This window comes from Silene latifolia, chromosome 11, assembly GCF_048544455.1.
Source record: "Silene latifolia isolate original U9 population chromosome 11, ASM4854445v1, whole genome shotgun sequence".
NCBI classification, from domain to species: Eukaryota; Viridiplantae; Streptophyta; class Magnoliopsida; order Caryophyllales; family Caryophyllaceae; genus Silene; species Silene latifolia.
Genome location: NC_133536.1, coordinates 12,336,896 through 12,356,825, shown reverse-complemented (window position 1 = coordinate 12,356,825; position 19,930 = coordinate 12,336,896). Strand labels below are relative to the sequence as shown.

The window sequence follows — 19,930 nt, the reverse complement described above, 5'->3', positions numbered from 1 at the left end:
GAAATCATAGTGCGCTCCAACGTTAAAGCTTTAATTTACCATCCCCGTGAATTTTTCATTTCATATCAAACGGTCACAATATACTATTACTCCTATATAATTCATGTGACTAAAATTATAAGTCAAATTTTGGAGCTTAAAATTAATGAATTTAATTTAACTTTTTTTACCTATAAATATCTTTCTTTTTGATTTTTTATATCATTCATTTCTCATCATTAAACCTTATTTTCTAAGTCAAGTGTTCCATGCTTCTTCTTACTTTACAGCCTTTCAGTTTCAACTTTCAAATTTGGTGTACATAATTCAAATTTTTATTAAAAACCCATATCCAAAATGTCAAAATTGAGGTGGGTTTTTCGGGTTTTTGTCGTTGTTGCAGTATTTTTCAAGTTATCGGAATGTCAACCCGAATGCAATGCAGCTGACAGAGCTGCATTGCTAAGTTTCAAATCAAAAATAGTTAAGGATACAAGTGGGTCCCTTGATTCATGGGTGGGGACGGATTGCTGCGACGGAGATTGGGAAGGGGTTGAATGTGACCCGGCCACAGGACGGGTTACTGCGTTGGAGCTGCAGAACCCGTCTGATGGAGACGATGTTTATATGGTCGGCACGCTATCAGCTGCATTAGGTAACCTGCAATTTCTTCAAGTACTGGTTATTACTGGTATGAGGCACATCAGTGGACCTATACCGGAAACTATCTGTAATTTACGACATCTTTCTCAGTTAGTCCTGGAGGATAATTCTCTTGGCGGACCTATTCCGTCTAACATAGGCCGTCTGTCTTCGCTTAAGACGCTTTTGCTAGACGGAAATCGCCTTGTTGGTCCACTTCCACCAAGCTTAGGTAACCTCAGAGGCTTATCCCAACTCAATTTAGCTAGTAACTTTTTTGTCGGTCCTATTCCGTCCACCTTTCAAAACCTGCAGTGTCTCGAGTTTCTCGATCTTAGCCACAATTTATTATCAGGGGTAATCCCTGATTTTGTGGGACAGTTCCGTAACCTGACATTTATTGATGTTTCAAATAATCGCCTTTCCGGTCCCATACCCGTCTCCTTTTGCAGCCTTACTTCACTTTCCGACATTTCCCTGAGCAACAATCTGCTCACAGGAAGCATTCCTAATCAAATTAGCAGCCTTACTTCACTCACCAGCCTTTCGCTGAGTAATAACCGTCTCACGGGTCCAATTCCCGAATCTCTAGCCACATTACACAATTTATGGTACCTCAATTTATCTACAAATGCTCTTACAAATCCACTGCCGCGTACTTTTGCCAAGGGGCTGCCTTCTCTGCTGTCGATCGACCTGTCATACAATAATCTCAACCTGGGGTCAATTCCCAGCTGGATCACAACCAGACAGCTTTCTGCGGTCCATTTAGCGGGATGCAATTTGGGAGGGACGCTCCCAAACTTCACTAAACCCGCCTCATTAATCTCCGTAGATTTCTCACATAACCATTTCACAGACGGTCTCCCAAACCTGCTCACAAGAATGCAAAATCTACAGTTTCTGAAACTGTCCAATAACCAGTTCAAGTATGATGTTTCGAGATTTCTTTTGCCGAAAGGAATCTCCTTTGTGGATCTCAGTTCAAATCAGTTATTCGGTCCGCTTTCAGCAATCCTCAATGATCATACAAGCAGCTTCCTGGAAGTGGTCGACGTCTCAAACAATCTGATCTCGGGCATTATCCCCGAGTTCAGACAAGATTTGAGCTTGAAAGTGCTCAACCTAGGAAACAACAAGATCACAGGACATATACCAAACTCAATCTCAAACTTACTCGAGCTCCAAAGATTCGACATTACTCGAAATCAAATTTCCGGAACCATTGCACCAGGTTTAGGCCAACTGACACAGCTGCAATGGCTAGACCTGTCCATCAACAGTCTAAAAGGAACAATTCCGGACAGCTTGCTCCGCATCACAAACCTCAGACATGCAAGTTTCAGGGCAAACAGACTGTGTGGGATGATACCACAAGGCAGACCATTCAATATCTTCCCTGCAGTAGCTTACGCCCACAACCAGTGCTTGTGCGGTAAACCTCTACCGCCCTGTAAAGGCAAGATACCGTCTCAGACAGGACAGTAATATGCTGAATTGCTGACCACTGTCATAAAATGTCAATCAAAATATTGTCATTTAGCAGAATCATATAGATTTCTTTTCCAATTTTAAGTTCTTAAGATTTGTACCTTCATTTTTCATCTGATGTTTGCCTGATAAACATCCTACACTGTACTGTACTACTGTCATAAATGTCTTCCCATTTGTTTAATACAGAAATCATGAGGGAATAATACTACTACCCTTTGCTCCATAAAGTATTTCTACTTTCAATTCTTTCCATTTTTTTGTGAAAAGTACAGAAAATATTATTCTAATGACAATTCCACTAATATAAGAAATGCCATTAAAACCAGCTTGCATGAGTTGCATCACATTCACCTGTATTATACTTTTTTCGTCGTGATCATTTGTTACGCTTTTTATTCCCTGCGAAAGGTATTTTAATGAAAGATAAACAAATGATTGAGACAAAAGTATTATTAATCTAACCTTAAATTACTTAAAGAATGCGCAAAAGCAAAGTGGAAAATTATTATTATTTTTTTTTTGGGTGCTAAAAGTGGAAAATTATTATGAAGAACATATATTTAAGTTTTACAAGGTATAACATCAATAATAGAACAACAATGTAAATAAATAATTCCAACATTGTTACACCAACGCCTCAAGGACTCTCGGCAAATCAAAGGTAAGGGACCTGTACAGCTTCTTTTACTCTGTATCAGTCAAAAAGCGAAGCTTGTATGCATGCATTGCGCAACAGAATCCGACAGGTCGAACAAAACTTCAGTCAGAACTTTTTTTTTTTTTTTTTTTTTTTGACAACGGCAGGAGAATAACTTACAATGTTCTACAAGACTTGTTTTTGAGTTGAACATGAGAACAAAAAATAACTTGTTCCGGTTATCTTCCTAACAGATGGTACAAAACTGCAAATTAAACATATTTCTGACTCGTTTTTCTTCACTCATTTGTTTCATCATGGAGCCGGCTCAAGTAAATGACAGAAACTGACTTGAACTCTAGAACAGTAGCTCGGATTGGGTCGAGCAGTCGATAATTAGTCAAGTTAAACTCAAACAGTCAACTTGGCTAGACTTAATCATTCTCCCAAGACAATAGGGTGGTGACATAATTAGTCAATGTAGCCCTATCCATCGCCGTTACAGACTTACAGCAAACCATATTAGCAATCCAGAAGAACAGGAAGCTCGAAACGACTGGTCATTCGGTCAAAGGAACTGATCCGTTTAGTCAATGTGGCTTTTTATGTTTTAACTAATCCTGCACCTGTTGTTTTTATCACTGGTTATTAGTCTTCAGATTAGTGGGTTTTTCTTTATAGGAGTCTACATAGAAAAAAAAAAAAAAAAAAAAAAAGAGAGAGAAGCGGTGCCATGGTCTTGTCGAGTTGAAACTTGAAACAAAGCCGATTTGATCATAGCTTAAAGCTTAGATTACTAATACTAAAACATTTTTATACTACATCTTCCTTAATTAGAATAAACTAAGACGCGAGTAATAGCAAGATAGATGAGCACATACTCTACTAAGCTGCAACAGTCTGATATAATAAATATCTACGCGGCCAAAAGCAAGAGGAAGAAGAGTAGGAATGCAAATGGTGGAGGACGAATGAAGGAAGCCCGTGAAGCACCCCAGACGAGAACATCATCCAAAACAGGACCACAGAGGGAGCTGATATGATCAGTCCTCGTGTTGTAATAGACACTAAAGAACGCAATTCTGGTACGCTCAGCCTTGGCGGTGAAGTTGAGGTGAGCACGCTGAAAGCTGGAGTTGGAGTCGGGCATGTAATGAAAGTTTTGAGCTTGATCTCCTGCAAAAGCCATTATGGCTAGTGGCTCCTTACAGCTGTCCCCGCCATTCCCCATTGAGAAGCTTAGACGGTAATCTTTTTTTACTGTCGTCTCTACCATTTGGGATATCATGCCTTCTTTTCCGGATACAAGCTCTATTCCTCTCTTTCCTTGTGGCACTTGATAATGGTTCGAGTCCACATACCGTACTGCCCTATTCGATTGTACTATCCATCCCGGTAATGGAGTCGTTTCTTCGTCTAGGTTGGTCGGAAGCAGAACACCTAGGGATTCGTTCTTGTACACAAATGGCCCTTCTTCAAAGTCCCCATTCATCACTACATTATCTGTATAACAAGTGTATTAGTACAGCTTCTGAGGGAAAATGTTAACTTTTTACTGGGACGTCTGAGCGCGCCTTACCTTTGGGCTTATCTGGGATAAACATCTTTTTAATAGCAATATCATCAATAATGGGTCCACAAGTCGGGTCCTCCTCCATGCCAGGATTCATCAACCAAAGCTTCACATTCTCCGCATCATCAGCCTCAAAGGCCCAAGCATACGAATCCCACCCTTGGTCAGTATACACAGTTTGCAGATCAATGGTGGAGGTTGCTTGGGTGGGCCCCACAGAAATATTGAGTGACTCAAACTGCGCGCAGGTGCGAGCAGCACTAAAAGTGACAGCATAGACCGTCCCTTTCTCGACTGTCAGATCTTGAGTGATCTGCGCCTCATTGCCTAATCGGACAGCATGCGTTCCTCCTGGGATGATCAGGATCATTGCTCCTTGTTTTTGACCCGCTGATACTAGCTCCACAGTGCCGTTTGTTTGCCAGCCTGGTATTGTTGTTGGCCCGTCACCTAGCCCATCGTTCAAGCTTGAGAATCCTCCTGCTGGCGGAGTCTCAAAGTCCCCATTTACCAGTAGGCCTACAACCATAGTGCAGTCAAAAACATTACATTGGAAAAAAAAAACGTTGTAAACTCCGTTGTACAGGGTAATTTTTTGGCGGGAAATTTTACAAATTTACGGTGCATTTGTCCTTTATTATTTTTTTTTTTATGACAGTTTTGGCCCTACCTTTAAACAAGGATCTCAAGTTCCTTTCTTGAGCCTGCTCTCAATAAAAGTGGGCCAAAGTTTTAGACTTTTATTCCTCCATCATTAGGAACAAAATGAAAAGGAACAAGCTTAGAGTCCTAATCAAAAGCATCAATCCATTCAAAAAAATAAGGCTGTAATATCAAAAATTATGTAGATAAAGTGATCCAAGTATGTTTTTTTATAACGAAAGGCGACAAAAGGGGCCGCTACTTGATTGCTTTTCGATAAAAAGATTATGGAACAACTAATTTGCAAGATTAAGTGATATATAAGAATAGGACTAATACAACCAGAAGAATGGTAAATGAAGTTTGTCTTGCCTGTCAAATGTGGGTCTCTGTATCCAGCATACATTGCTAACATTTTAATACTTAAAACCAAAAATTATGACAGACACCTACAAGTCCGAATTTTGTCGAGAATGAGTACATACGAGTACGAAAATGATTCTAGATCTACATCTACTTAACCATCACCTACCATTCAAATGACATTGTATATACATCATTGAAAACATTGCATTTGACACATTTTCAATGATGATTATAAATGAAGACTAGTAGGTAGCTCCAGCTATCACTCACTAAGTCATTAGTGGCACATCTACCGGCTCAAAAGTCGAGATGCCATCATCCAACATTGCTTCATTGGATGTTCAGATAACCATCTACCAAGTAAGGGTACTTGCCGAATTTGTCTTAACCTAGTGGCTAAAACAAAGGTCTTACGGATGATAAGTCGCAAGTTCGAATACCCTTACTCCTCACCAAAATTAACATAGAATCATCAAAATAGCAAGAAAAGAAGAGAAATATCAATTAGTCTTACTATAGACGGATATATCTGTCTAAAGTGAAAAACGGGTCAAATATGCTTAAAGTGGTGACATTTTTGGGCCCACCCATGCAACTTGTTGTTTGTCTTATGCTTAAAGTGGGTGGATATTTGGCCCGTCTATAACTATAGACGGATAGTTATAGACGGATATCTCCCGTCTATAATGAGAATTTGTGGAGAAATATTGGGTGTCAAATTCATAGGAATCAGTTATCTCTATATTTATGCACTACCCATTTTCTCCTAACCTTAGTCTATTAATGAAACAACATTACTATCCACATTTATCTCCCAAATTTAATGTTACACCTTACAAGAATCAAAACAATAAGTTCAGTAAATCACCTAATCAACCACAACTAGACCCAAATTAGGAAATGGGGACCAAATTTCCTGGTGTTTGTTTCTAAAGTCTTAAGTATCAATTGTAATACTATGAACTTATGAAGGGAATCAACCAAAGATATGAACTTCAGATGTTAGACTCACGCTCAACAACATTACCCCAGTACCTCAAGGGATCCCGCAAATTTCAGGGTACCCTTATGCCAGCAACACAAAAGTGGTTGTTTCTGAATGAACCAAGATGAAAATTGCGTTGAGAACTGTATCAAATGACTCACATTCACATACCCACAAAAAATTAACAAAACCCAATATTTGATAAACACCAAACTCAAACATAGAACACAAAAAGCTACAAACTTTGTGAAAATGGAGGACTATTTTTAAGCTAATTAAGTAAAATACTCTCTCCGTCTCAATCATTTGCTTTCCATTTTTATTCTTTGTGACGGCATTTTAATCAAAGATAAGTACACACTAAACTCAAACATAGAACACAAAAAGCTACAAACTTTGTGAAAATGGTGTGTATTCTAAGCTAATTAAGTGAAATACTCTCTTTGTCTCAATCATTTGTTTACCGTTTTTATTCTTTGTGACGGGTGTTTTAATCAAAGGTAAACAAATAACCGGGGCGGAAGGAGTGTAAGTTAGTAGACATTAAACTCAAACATAGAAGACAAAAAGATGCAAACTTTGTGAAAATGGTGACTCTCTCCGTCTCAATCATTTGTTTACCGTTTTTATTCTTTTGATGATATTTTAATCAAAGGTAAGCAAATAACCGGGACGGAAAGAGTATAAAAGTTAGTAGAAGAAGCAGGAATGAGGAATGTATACCATCATCAAGAGAAGATGTTAAGGAAGCAGCAAAGAGGAGAATGTAAGCAGATGTAGCCAACCATTGGATGATGTTCATGATGCTGCAGCTGCTACTGGTTCTTCTATGATAGTAGTTGTTGCCCATTTTAAGAACTACACTTGGTTTCACGTACTACTGAAACAGCTAATGACTGACACTCAGACTGCAGAGAGATTGAGTGGGTTAACTTATAGGACTACTCAGTACTCACACTATTGTTTTAACAAGTGAGAGTAGTCACTAGTGTGAAGAGACATTAGTGAGACTTTGATATTATACCCTCACAATCAAAAATGTAAAAGTGATAGTGGGTCGGGTTAACACAACCTTATTTCATTTTAGCATTATTTAAATCGGTTTGAGTGTCGCTTAACTTAAGACGTTAAGTAAGAATTTGTGCTAAAGTTATGACTATAACCCTAATAGAATTTGTCCTTTAATTTTGGCATAAAAAATAAGGAAAGAGGAATGAGTCAATTATTAAATAATAAGTGGACCAAATTCAGTATGTAGTATCAAATTATTTATCAAATGTATTTCTAAAATAAAAAGGACAAAAATTGACTGAAAACACCTAAACGTAAAAAAAGGGACAACAAATAATCGGGATGAAGGGAGTAATAATATAGACTTGTAGGCTTGAACCTTTTCTATACATGAAAATGGGTCTAATATGGAGATTACATCGTTTGAGAAGGACCTTGTTTGAAATTGATTAGGTTGACCAAAATTCGATTTAAAATGACTTGAAATAAGATGAATTAAGCTTAATTAACTAGCTATGCAAATACTAAGTCAAAGATGACAAACTTAAGATTCTCTTCATTTTGGACTAAAATTGTATGAGTTGAACTTCTGTAATTGTAAGTGAACTTAACTAAATTAATCTGATCTCATAAGACCTGCCCTCAACGAAAGGAAACCAACTCCAAAAGTATAGGATCTTATAAATAACCTAATAAATATATACAAAAAACAGTTTAAATAACTAATCAGCCCGACCCAAATGATTAGCGCACCAATATGACCAACCAAACTAAACTGGCTCAAACCACCCAAAATAACATATTCAGCGAGCCATACATATACTTCCTCCATTCAACTCCACTCTATCTATTTGTGTTTTACACAAATATTAAGAAGGGTGGGGTTGGGTGGAATATATTGTAAATAAATAATGGGATATGATGTAAATAAGTGGGGTATGAGTAGTGTTCCGGGTGTAATTTCCAGAGCAGTTATTAGTTACCACCCGTGGCTTGTAGAATAATGTCTTGAGTCGAACCCTTCTTGCTTCGTCCCTCTCGGCCTCTCCTCCCAACAATGAACGGCGAGGGCTTGGGCGTGTGTGCCAGCGTACTCACTCCGACGCTCAAGTCGGTAAACTTAGAGGATTAAGGCGTGTGTTACTTGGCTAGATACGTATTGTAGAGAGATAAGGGAGATTACTGGATGAATAGTGTATTTAGGTTTTAGTTGTGGGATCCTTTCCTCAATGAAGGTTGAGGAGTATTTATAGGCTTTCACCTTTTGTCACGTGGTGCCAAGTGGCCAAGTGGCTAGCGGTGGAAAGACCGATCTACCCTCGGCCGAGATACCTATGGCGGCCGTGGGCGTATTGACTCGCCGCCGAGGGGTCTTGGATATGAGTACGCGGGTATGTGTCCCTATTTGGCGGTATCATCATGAGACCAGTGTGTGACCGATGGGATGCATCGGCTAGTCTGTCTAAGTCGTTGACTTGCTGTGGATATCTTTGACCTTGCTCAATGTGTTGACTTGGTCAGCGGTGCAGAATATGCCCCATCAAGTAGAAAATGGTAGAGTTTGATGTAGAAATAGTGGGGTATGAGTGACAAATATTGTAAATAAGTAATGGGGTATGAGGATAAAATGGTTATTTGTCATTCTTTTTTAGGAAATAGGTAGAGTGGAGTTGAATGGATGAAAAAGGAAATATGGTAGAGTGGAGTTGAATGGAGGAAGTATGTTAATTTGAGTTAACGTAATGTGCATGATTTATATTTTATAACATGTTAACACGTGTACTCGGAAATTTACCTACCACAACAATTTTATAGACAAATTATCCATTTTTTATCGGAAAATTCACCTGATACCCTCGAACTTTGTCATTTTGTACGTGGTATCCAACTTTTTAAGTTTGTGTACATGATACCCTCCACGTTTGATTTTCATGTACAATATGTCATTTTTGTCGCTATAAAAAAACTCAATTGCGCATAATTCATAAAACAAAATTCAGAATTGGCTAATTTTTTTCCTAAAATGATTTTCTCGTCCTAATCTATGATTTGAGAAAAAAAATTGTCAATTGACATTTTGTAGGGTTTTTTTAACGAAAATTTCAAATCAACCATATCTTCGATCTTAAATTTTCAAATGACCATTTTTGTTTTATCAATTTATAGATCTCGAAGAGGTAATCAATTTGAAAAAAAAAATTAGTCTATTCCGATTTCTGGTCTATGACTTATGCTTAATTGAAAATTTTAAGAACAATAGAAAGTCCACGTTGTACTCGAAAATCAAATCATAAAGATATTTTGTGCACAAACTTAAAAAGTTGGATACCACATGCAAAATGACAAAGTTCGAGGATATGACCTAAAATTTCCGAATTTTTATTCATTGATTGGCACACATAAAAATACATACATAATTGATAGTCCTAGGGGAACTAGTTTGGGAATCTTGAATTAATTATGCAAACCAAGAAAAAAGAGTAAAATATTTCCTCAAAAAAAAAAAAGAAAAAAGAGTAAAATAAGTCAAAAAAGAAATAGTGGTGTTCCCATGAGTCTCCGTGTTTTCAGACCATGACCCTACGCCTCAGCCTCTGGTTCAATTACTTTCCCCTATGGGTCCCACCGCACCGTATTTTTGGGCCCCATTTTAAATAGTACACGTGACTAACGGACTACTGAAATTAGTACTACGTGACAACAAATAATGTCTCTCGTGTACGGGCCGTAACCTATATTTGTAAGGGTTATTATGGCCCATGGATTGTTGGATTTATATGAGATATGGCCCACCATGATTCATGTATGGGCCGACCCTGTTCTATTATTTCTCAGTAGAAGATATTAGGAGTAGATCTCGCAAACATGTCCATCGGATCGGTTGTGAGTCGGGTTAATTCGGATTTGTAAGAATTCGAGGGGGTCATGTTATTTATGAGCCAATAAAACTTTTGAGTCGTGTTGGATGGGGTTGGGTCAGTTAGGGTTGCGGGTTATTAAACTTGGGTCCTTTGTTGGGCTATGACTCGGGTAGGGCCAGACTAGTTTTGGTAGGTCTAGCCATAAATGTCTTAGGCTTGTTTGGTAAATAGCATATTGGGAGTTCCTCCAAAAAAAAAATTCAGGGTTTTAGGATATTTAACTAAGTAATCTGCAACTCTCTCCCGATCATTTGTTTATCTATTCCATTTTTGGGTGTCTCCCTCATTTGTTTACCTTTCTAATTTGGGAATGATTTTCATGAGTTATTTGATCGTCCACCTCATTTTGATCCACTTGTCATCCAACAACTATATCTACAAATGGTCTCTTCCCTTTTCCTTGGTCTTTGTGCCAAAACCAAAGATAAACAGATGACCGGGACGAATGAAGTATTTTACAAGATAGATTGAGGTTCGGTTTACAATTTTAGAATATGTTGCTTCCCTCGCGCAAGCATATTTACTTAGTAGATTGAAAGATCAAACATTTTACAAATAAGATAAGACATCTATATCAATATAAATTACTAATTACCAAACACTTTTACCAAATTTCTTGATCAAAATATAACAATTAAGTCTTCTAATAAAATTTGTCATTTATAAGCTGATGTCAATGATTAACTGAATGTCTGAATACCAAGCAGGGGTTGGTGGCACAACCTAGACACGAGGGAACACCCGCTTAAACCGAATCCTGATAATTCCGACGATTACATATCACTAATATCAATAAAATTTAAAACTGCTACATTGTCAAATCCATTTAAACCGAATAACATTTTTATCATTGTTGAAATTAATTTCCAAAATTTGTCAATACATATGTAGCAAAAACAAAATTGTTAAGCAATTAACCATAGTGATTTGTGACTCCTCTTTATGTAGACAAAATGTTGCCTTCAATTTGTAGCATGCTACAAATAAAACATGCCCATCTTTAAGTTACTTTTCTTGACTAGTAGTGATAAAAGTTTTACCAATTTAAGTCAAGTTGTTAAAATTTAGTGCCCTTCAACAAGTGTTATTTGCAAGTGGATGGACTTTTGGGAATAGGACATAGAACAAGGTGCAAACTTGGGCTGGAGCCACGATCAAGTCTATTTGTTAGGATTATAATGTTTGTACTTGTTTTAAGCCCACTTTTGTTGGTGGTAGCCGGTTGGTGTGTGAAGTATTTAGTCATTTTAAGATGTTTTCTTGACAACTGGAAATAAAGGGTTTACCTAGCAATTTCATGTCTAAAGTTATTGAGTATCTCCAATGCGTTGGTGGAGTACAGATTTAGACCCGGTAAAACGGGTCAACGGGACGGGCTTGGGTCGGGTTAAGCAGGTCAGGTTATTTCGGGTCGAGTTATTTTCGGGCCAATGAATAACAGAGAAATTGTCATTTCAAGTCTTTTCGATTCAATTAGAGTTATCTTTTGTCGAGTCATTTTCGGGTGTAGTGGTTTCAGATGGGTCATTTTATGGTCGGGTCAGTTACAGGTCAAGAAGCTCGGGTCATGTTCGGGTGGGGTCGGTCAATTCGGGTTTTCGGGTCTCGAGTCAATCTTTTCGAGTCAGGTCAATCGGATCGGGTTGCTTTTGCTAGGTTTAAGTACAATAGATTGGACACGAGGTTTATCATCGATGATATCATCAAGAGTATTGCTAAGATAACTGAAACATTTGAGATGATGAGTGACAAGAACAAGGTACATTTATGCCTTCAGGCCGTCAGGGTGTAAAAATTAATGGTGGAAAGCAAAATGATACTAATAGGATATAAATGTAATAGATGAGCCTCAATCATCAGCTTAAACTTTTGGTTGAAATGATTTCTATCATGGTATCAGAGCCAATGTTGTCAGGATCGGGATTCTACTTTGGATCGATGGGGAGGGTAGGATCGAATCGGTAGAATCGGAACGTAGAATCGCAAGATTCTACAAACTCACTAAATATAATTTTTTAATTGGTAAAAACATATAATTGAAAATCAAAACAATTATTATTAATATTTATTCATAAAATATTGGTAATTAATGATTTTAGTATCATTGTATGAACAACTTACACGAAATTTGGGTTTTACGGTGTCATTATATAAATATATATATTAATTTTTTTATTATGGAATCGGATCATAGGATCGTAAAATCGTAGGATCGTATTATGATCCCATCTCTAGAAATTTTCAAATTAATAGGATCGTAAGATTCTACAAGTAGAATAGAATTGTAGGATCCAGGATCGGTCAAACATTTTTTAATCGTAAAATCGTAGAATCGTTGGATCGAATCGCGATTCTGACAACAATGATCAGAGCCAACGTGAACCAACGGTCACGGGTCCGAATCTTGCCAACTCCAATAACTCACGAAGTGGAATTTCAGCACACGAAGTGAGGGAGCGTAATATGATATAAATGTAATAGTTGAGCATCAACCATCACTTAGGGTTTTGGTTGAGATAGGTTCAACTATCGATACAATAGAAACTCTTAACATATTATATATGTAGGATATGGTTTGACGAGTTACCGTTCTCAATATGATCGAACAATCGGTCCAACCATATATTGAGTATATGGGTAATAAAAAATAATTCACAATAATTAAAATATTTCATTAATTTGCAAAGTAATAGTATACATGTAACATTATGCAATCACTTATTTGCATACAAGATCGTTCTTTCACTCATCAGTCATCACACTAAACCTCTAAATTTTTACAATCGTTACACGATTTCACCTCGAAACATTTTTCAAAATTAAAATTAAAATAACAAAAGAATTGACATATAACCATAACCATCTCATCAAATAAGATTAGAAGGTGGTTTAGTGTCAAGGAAAAAAGTGTTGATGTTAATTGAAGTCAAAATCATTAGAGATAGAGACACCAATATTGAAAGAACTGATAAAATAAAGGCAATTGTACTTGCAACATCGTTGTTGACGGCTTGTGCATACTCAATTGATGCCAATGCAAGTAACGAAAGTGGAAATGAATATGCCCACCATGCTATATTGAATTTCTTCATCGATTTCCTGAATAAACTCGGTCTACAAACCTGTCGTTTTGAATATATATTAGATATCGATAATGTAAATTCACATATTATAAACGATAATATATTAGATTACTCGATTTGACAATTTATTTTACCCATCGAATCAAAATACCTAATATTACCCTCCAAAAAAAAGCATGCATTAACTTATTGGTGCATGTTGTGCTAAAACAAGCATCAATAAGTTGATGTTGTACGTCCAATACCCCATAGTACGTTAATTTTACCCGGTATAAAACGATAAAGATTTTAATTTTACAATTTAGTTGATTTTGTGACCTACTTAACTATTAATTAATTTTGAATTGTGTTTTTTATTGACTCTTGACAGTTGACTTCTACGACAAACTTTATTTTCTTTTATGACAGCTAATTTAATTTGGACTGCGTTCAAATTTTATAGGCTAATTAGCCGCCATTTTAATTTTCTGACACACGTGCATTAGTGCATGTACTCGTATGTAGTAAATTACTAAACATTTTGTATTATTATTATTATTATTATTATTATTTATGTTATTAGACGTACCAAGTTTTACGATAAATTAATAGTCAAAGTTGACACCAGTTGTAAATTAAGATTAAGTGAAGACGATATAAATAGGATGACGAGTTGACGACTTTATCTAAGTAATGGTGACTTTGCATAATGCTTGAAGAAATAAAAGTAAGAGGAGAAAAAGTTTACCAAAGACAAGAAAAGGAAAACGGAGAGAAAGAAGAGCATCTTGGAAGCATTATCAAATGTGCCATTTATAGACTTCCATGCTAAGCTAGCCATACTTGGAGTGGCAATAAACAAGAAAAACACGGGTCGTAACATCAGTGAGAGACCGTTACTTCCAGGTAGTCTTTGATATAAAGTAACAAACAAAACCAAATAATGTGCCATCCCTAGTGTAAACAAGCACAACCCCACCTCAGTCCACCCCATATAAATCGCGGCCTTGGCCGCCACCAAATTCGCTATAACCGATAATTGACACGTCGGATTAGCCATCTTAGACAAGAACCTCTTCCCTTTAGTGAACCATTGTCCATATATTTTGATATCCAGCATTATAATTGGAATAATAAATACTGAACAGGCGACCTGTAGATAAATAACCCCTTCTACAGGTAAATAAAAAGGCGATGTCTGGAGCAGAAACAGGCATGACATTGAAGGAGCAAACAAGTAATTGACTCCAACATCGTCTAAGAACTCGGCTTTCACCTCGTCGAAGTGATGTAAGCATCTTAACCCGTAAACGAGTGATAACGAGAGGAACACAACTAGAGCTATGGACCATAGAAGAGTAGAAGCTAATGTTGGTAGGGTTAAAAACATAGGGTTTATTAGTTTATGATGGTAATAAAGGTCATTTTGTTTGGTAAATTGGATTAAAGTTTTCCATAATAATATTTGTGCACATAATGATAAACTTATTCTAAAATAACCTGCATGTAAATTTGGTAATATTATTCCTACAAAATGTTTATAATAATAGTAAGATAATATTCCTCCATTGTTATTATTAGTATTATTATTATTATTATTATTGCTATCATTATTAGTAATTAATGGAGGTGCTTGAATAATCACTATTTGTAGATCATTTTTGCTCTCCATTTTTGTTTTGATTTTGGATAACAAGAATAAATTTTGGATATGAAGTGGTATGTGTGTTGGACTTGTATATATATAGGACTCAGACTCAGCGCATTACTATTACTATGTGGCATACAACTAAGCATGGATTGGTGGACTTAGAATTAGAAGGGCTAGTAGGACACTCGTCCCACTGAAAAATAAAAAAAGTAGAATGTTTTAGTTAAAATTTTCGAACTTTTTTTAGAGTTTACCTTATGACATTACTTATTTGTTTATACATTGAAATTATTCGTTTTCCTAATTACAAATCCTCATTCCACATTGCAGCCAGGATCGTCATATGTCAAAAACAGTAACGCAATCAAGATTTGTAGTTTTGACGTAAGAATTGTGATATTATCTCATTTTCATTTGAAGTTTTGACGTAATAAGAATTGTGACATTATCTCATTTTTATTTTCGTACGTGAGATAGTGCAACGTAACTTATTTTTTCTGAAACTACAAGGCAAATAAGATGGTGATCAACGGGGTTTAAACTTAGATCATGAGCATTACTTTTCATAACTTTACCAGTTAAGCTAGCTGATAATTGCATTTGTAAGAGGAATAACAGTCCCTAGCCCCTACTCGATCGGGCTCGTTTGACGGGCCGGGTGACTAGACATACAAATAGATAAAAGGAAGGTAAAAGGAAAAAGAGGAGGGTTGTACAAGGGGAGAGTGGCGGCTGACATGGGCAGCCTGAGATGACTATATAGCTAGTGTTATTCTGGTCATGACCGGTTTTCCAAAGAGGCTTTACAGCTTGGACACCATTTTAACTAATTAGGTCCCCATGCATCCACCTTACATACTAACCTACCTTTCACCAGGTCTTTCTTAAGACGAAAATATCCGTTTTTTTAATATTAAAACATATATAGGAGAAATCTTTTACTTTTTTTTTTGTGTATTCTGGTTTTATCTTATTTATCGTCTATTCCAGTCTCCAGATGGATTTATTTCCGTCTTAAACTCAAGACGATATACCGCGTCTTATATTCTACCATGTACCCTCGAGTTTTTTGGTTTTCTACAGTGTACCCCTACAATTTTGAAATTTTATGGTGTACCCCTAAATTTCTTATTTATTTCTCTATCATGACCTTATTTAACTCTCCGTTAACTTTATCACTATCAAACAACCGTATTTTGACTTTTATTCTAACTCGTGAATGTTGTATCACCATCCTATGTGAAAAGTATCACAAATCACTTTTGATGGGGCATATTCTGCACCGCTGACCAAGTCAACACACTGAGCAAGGTCAAAGATATCCACAGCAAGTCAACGACTTAGATAGCCTAGCCGATGCATCCCATCGGCCCGCCACCTGGGTCTCGGCGTGACAACCTGCCAGCCGGGACACATATCCGCGAACTCATATCCAAGACCCCTCGGCGATGAGTCAACAGGGCCCGCCGGCCTGCCATAGGTCCCTCGGCCGAGGGGTAGATCAGTCTTTCCACCTGCTAGCCACTTGGCCACTACGTGACAAAAGGTGAAAGTCTATAAATACTCCACAACCTTCATTGAGGAGAGGGGCTCACAATTATAGCCTAAATACACTATTCATCTGGTAATATCTCCCTTATCTCTCTACAATACGCATCTAGCCAAGTAACACAGCTTAACCCTTTAAGTTTACTGACTTGAGCGTCGGAGTGAGTACGCTTGGCACACAGCCAAGCCCTCAGTTCGTTCATTGTTGCAGGAGAGGCCGAGTGGGACGATAGGAGCAAGAAGGATTCAGCTCAAGACATTATTCTACAAGCCACGAGTGGTAACTAATCACTGCTCTGGAATTACACCCGGAACAATTGGCGCCGTCTGTGGGGACGACACTAGAAGCTAGTCACATTCATTCCCAAACAAAAACAAAACTCAAAATAAAAACCCACCCAAAAAGCCAAGAAAATGTCGAAACAAAGAAGACGCAGATGGGACCGACCAAACGAAACCGCGTTCTACCAAGATGACGCTTTCAACAACTCCGGAGTCATGCAGCCCTCCACCGGCGGAGTAATCCAACCGGAGTTCGGGATGCCAACAATACCCGACGCGCCGGTGCCAACCAACCAGGTCACCATCATGGGGCATGTGGTTGACGTAGAAAAGCTAAAAATGCTCCTGGACCTAATCGGCAACACGCCCGCTCACACTTTGTCACACCGACAAGAGCGGCGGAAACCGTCCGGGATAACGGGGCCCAAAACGTGACTCAGAAATCGAACGGAGCACTAGGAGAAATTGACCCGGTCGAAGACGCGGGAGCCCAAAGTGGGCGCGGTAGACCTAAGTCCTTCCCGCACTCGCGGAAGGACAGCGTCCCCGCCACACGAACGAGGCATACCCCAAAGGAGCCGGAGGAGTCCGACTCGGCGAGTTGGAGAAGGAGTCATAGTCGAAGAAGGAGCCCCTCCCGCTACGAGGGGAGAAGCCCGGATAGGGATGCGAGGAGCCGATCGCCACGTGTCATTCAACACGTGGTCAGGCAACCCCTCAACGCCTACGTCCTAGAAGTCCCGGTGCCAAACAAGCTAAAACGCCACCCCTATCATACAAGGGGGATAGCGATCCGGCCAGACCACGCCGAGGCTTTCGAGTCTTACATGTCGGTATGGGAGCGGCCGACGAGGTCCAGTGCCGAATTTTCCCAACAACTCTGCATGGGATGGCTCGGAGCCGGTACAAAGGGCTTCCCGATGGCTCGGTGTACTACTACGCCGACCGAAGGGCGCTTTCCTAACCCAAGTACTCTGCATAAGAGAAGGGCCGTAGAGACCTCCGACCTCCTAACTATCGGACGGGAGGGGGGGCGAGTCTCTCCGAAGCTACGTGAAGAGGTTTGATGGAAAGGTCCAGCAGATTCGAGAAATTAATCCCGAGCCGGCGGCCTTCGCGGCGATGAAGGGCCTCCCGAGGGGAGCCTTAAAAACGAGCTCATCAAGAGCGGAGGCCTAGGCCGGGGACGCCGCCGGGGAAGCGGCCGACCAGGCCATCAAGGTAGAAGACTATCACAAGACCTGGGTAGATCCCAGCGAAGCCGAGCACTCGAAAAGAGGAGTCACCGGCAGGGACGGCCCCGGACGAAGAACGCCGCGACAACAACGGTTCGCGGTCCGATGGAAAACGCCGTGAGAATAATAGATCACGGTCGGACAGATCCGACCGGAGGCAAGACTCGGTGGGCGCCGGGTGGAATTCGGGAACGTACCACCGGAGGCGGTATAGTGAAAAAACCCCCTCGTCGTATCGGCCCGCCGAGGTCTTCGCCCGAGCAAAAACGAGGGCCGAGTGGGAGAGACCCCCAAGCCAAAAAGTGACGGTGACACAAGCCGATCTTTGTGAGTACCACGGCCACACCGCCATTTAACCAACGACTGCCGCCATCCGAAGAATGCCATTGAGGAACCGATCCGGAAGGAAGCCTCGGCAAGTACGTCGCAAAGGCCAAAAGACGACGCGGCGGTTCGGATAAAAAGTCCGTTTTCGAACGGATAGGAGTGATTCACGTTGTCATCGGGGGCAACGAGAACGGAGGGTCCGCTCATGGGCACAAACGACACCTAAACGAGCTATATCAGGCCATCAACTTTGTGCCCAACTCAGGGATCCCCTCTGCAAGCATCCCCGACATGACTATTGGAAGAAAGGACTACGAAGGGGTCATCGCCCCTCACAGCGACCCGCTCGTAGTCAATTTAGACATATCCAACCACCTGGTCAAGAGGTGCCCGATCGACACAAAGCATACACGAACATCATGTTTAGAGAATGCTTCCTCGGCCTCGGCCAAGATCAAAGACTTAAGCCCCCGCACCAACCCGCTATACTGACTTTTAAGGGGCCGGCCGTACCACCGGGGTCAATCGGGCTCCCGGTGAGATTCGGCGAAAGACGTCGGCAAGAACGTCCTAGCCGAGTTTGTGGTCATCGACGGCTCGTCCGCATACAACGTCCTCATAGGCCGGGTCACCCTAAGCGAGGCCGACGCGGTGATGTCCATCCGGGCCTAACACCGATGTACGTCTCGGACCGGGGGGAAGCGCATAAGCTCGTCTCCAAAGACGAGAAGGATGAGGTGATCAACGTCCAGATAGCTGCCCGAGGATGCAACATGCAGTCCCTCAAAGAGGCGAGAAAGTCCGAAAAAGGGAAGAGTCCGTCCTTGCAGCAGGAGGGCGACCAAATGGATACAACTAGGGGCTGACTGAGGAAGTGTGCCTGTAATGAGCCGATAGGGCATCGGTAATCTCGTAAGAATTTATGTAGCCGCGGAGGTGTCCAAAATATCTGTGGACACCCCAACGCATGTTTTCACCTAATGAGAAACCATCAAGCCTTCGATCAAAGCGAAATTTTCCCATCAGTTATCTACCAAGAGATAGACGCCGGCTCACACTGTCATACCGACAAGAGCGGCAGTCGTTGCGAAGAAATACAGCGCCGTCGCAGTCACCCCAAGTAGTAGACGCCACGGCAGTCACCCCAAGAGGTAGACTCCGTCGCAGTCACTCCAAGTGGTAGACGCCACGTAACACGCTATCAAGAAATGTACGCCGCTCACACTTTGTCATACCGACAAGAGCGGCAGTCGTTGCGAAGAAATACAGCGCCGTCGCCACCCCAAGTAGTAGACGCCACTAGCGATCACCCCAAGAGGTAGACTCCGTCGCAGATCACTCCAAGTGGTAGACGCCACGTAACACGCTATCAAGAAATGTACGCCACTCACACTGTCATACCGACAAGAGCGGCAATTATGAAGAACTACAGCGCCGTCGCAGATCACCCCAAGTAGTAGACGCCACTAGCGATCCCCAAGAGGTAGACGCCGTCGCAGTCACTCCAAGCGGTAGACGCCACGTAACACGCTATTAAGAACCAACGCCGGCTTCCCCGGTCAATCCAACAAGAGC

At 40.1% G+C, this 19,930-nt stretch overlaps 3 protein-coding genes across 3 annotated transcripts; 1 reads left to right on the top strand and 2 right to left on the bottom strand.

Annotated features, from left to right (window-relative positions):
• The first annotated feature begins 242 nt into the window (after positions 1-242).
• LOC141611080 (uncharacterized) lies at positions 243-2,342 on the top strand. The gene has a single exon (XM_074429492.1). The coding sequence runs from the start codon at positions 337-339 to the stop codon at positions 2,107-2,109; it is 1,773 nt and encodes a 590-aa protein (XP_074285593.1). The 5' UTR covers positions 243-336; the 3' UTR covers positions 2,110-2,342.
• A 1,157-nt stretch (positions 2,343-3,499) lies between these two features.
• Positions 3,500-7,361, bottom strand: LOC141611081 (BIIDXI-like protein At5g11420). Its single transcript, XM_074429493.1, has 3 exons — positions 7,042-7,361; positions 4,332-4,844; positions 3,500-4,255 (listed from the first exon to the last, which is right to left on the bottom strand). The coding sequence occupies exons 1-3, from the start codon at positions 7,166-7,168 to the stop codon at positions 3,669-3,671; spliced, it is 1,227 nt and encodes a 408-aa protein (XP_074285594.1). The 5' UTR covers positions 7,169-7,361; the 3' UTR covers positions 3,500-3,668.
• A 5,540-nt stretch (positions 7,362-12,901) lies between these two features.
• Positions 12,902-15,019, bottom strand: LOC141612712 (S-type anion channel SLAH4-like). The gene is made up of 2 exons (XM_074431496.1): positions 14,061-15,019; positions 12,902-13,372 (listed from the first exon to the last, which is right to left on the bottom strand). Exons 1-2 carry the CDS (start codon positions 14,982-14,984, stop codon positions 13,118-13,120), a joined length of 1,179 nt encoding a protein of 392 aa, XP_074287597.1. The 5' UTR covers positions 14,985-15,019; the 3' UTR covers positions 12,902-13,117.
• Between the last annotated feature and the right edge of the window lie 4,911 nt (positions 15,020-19,930).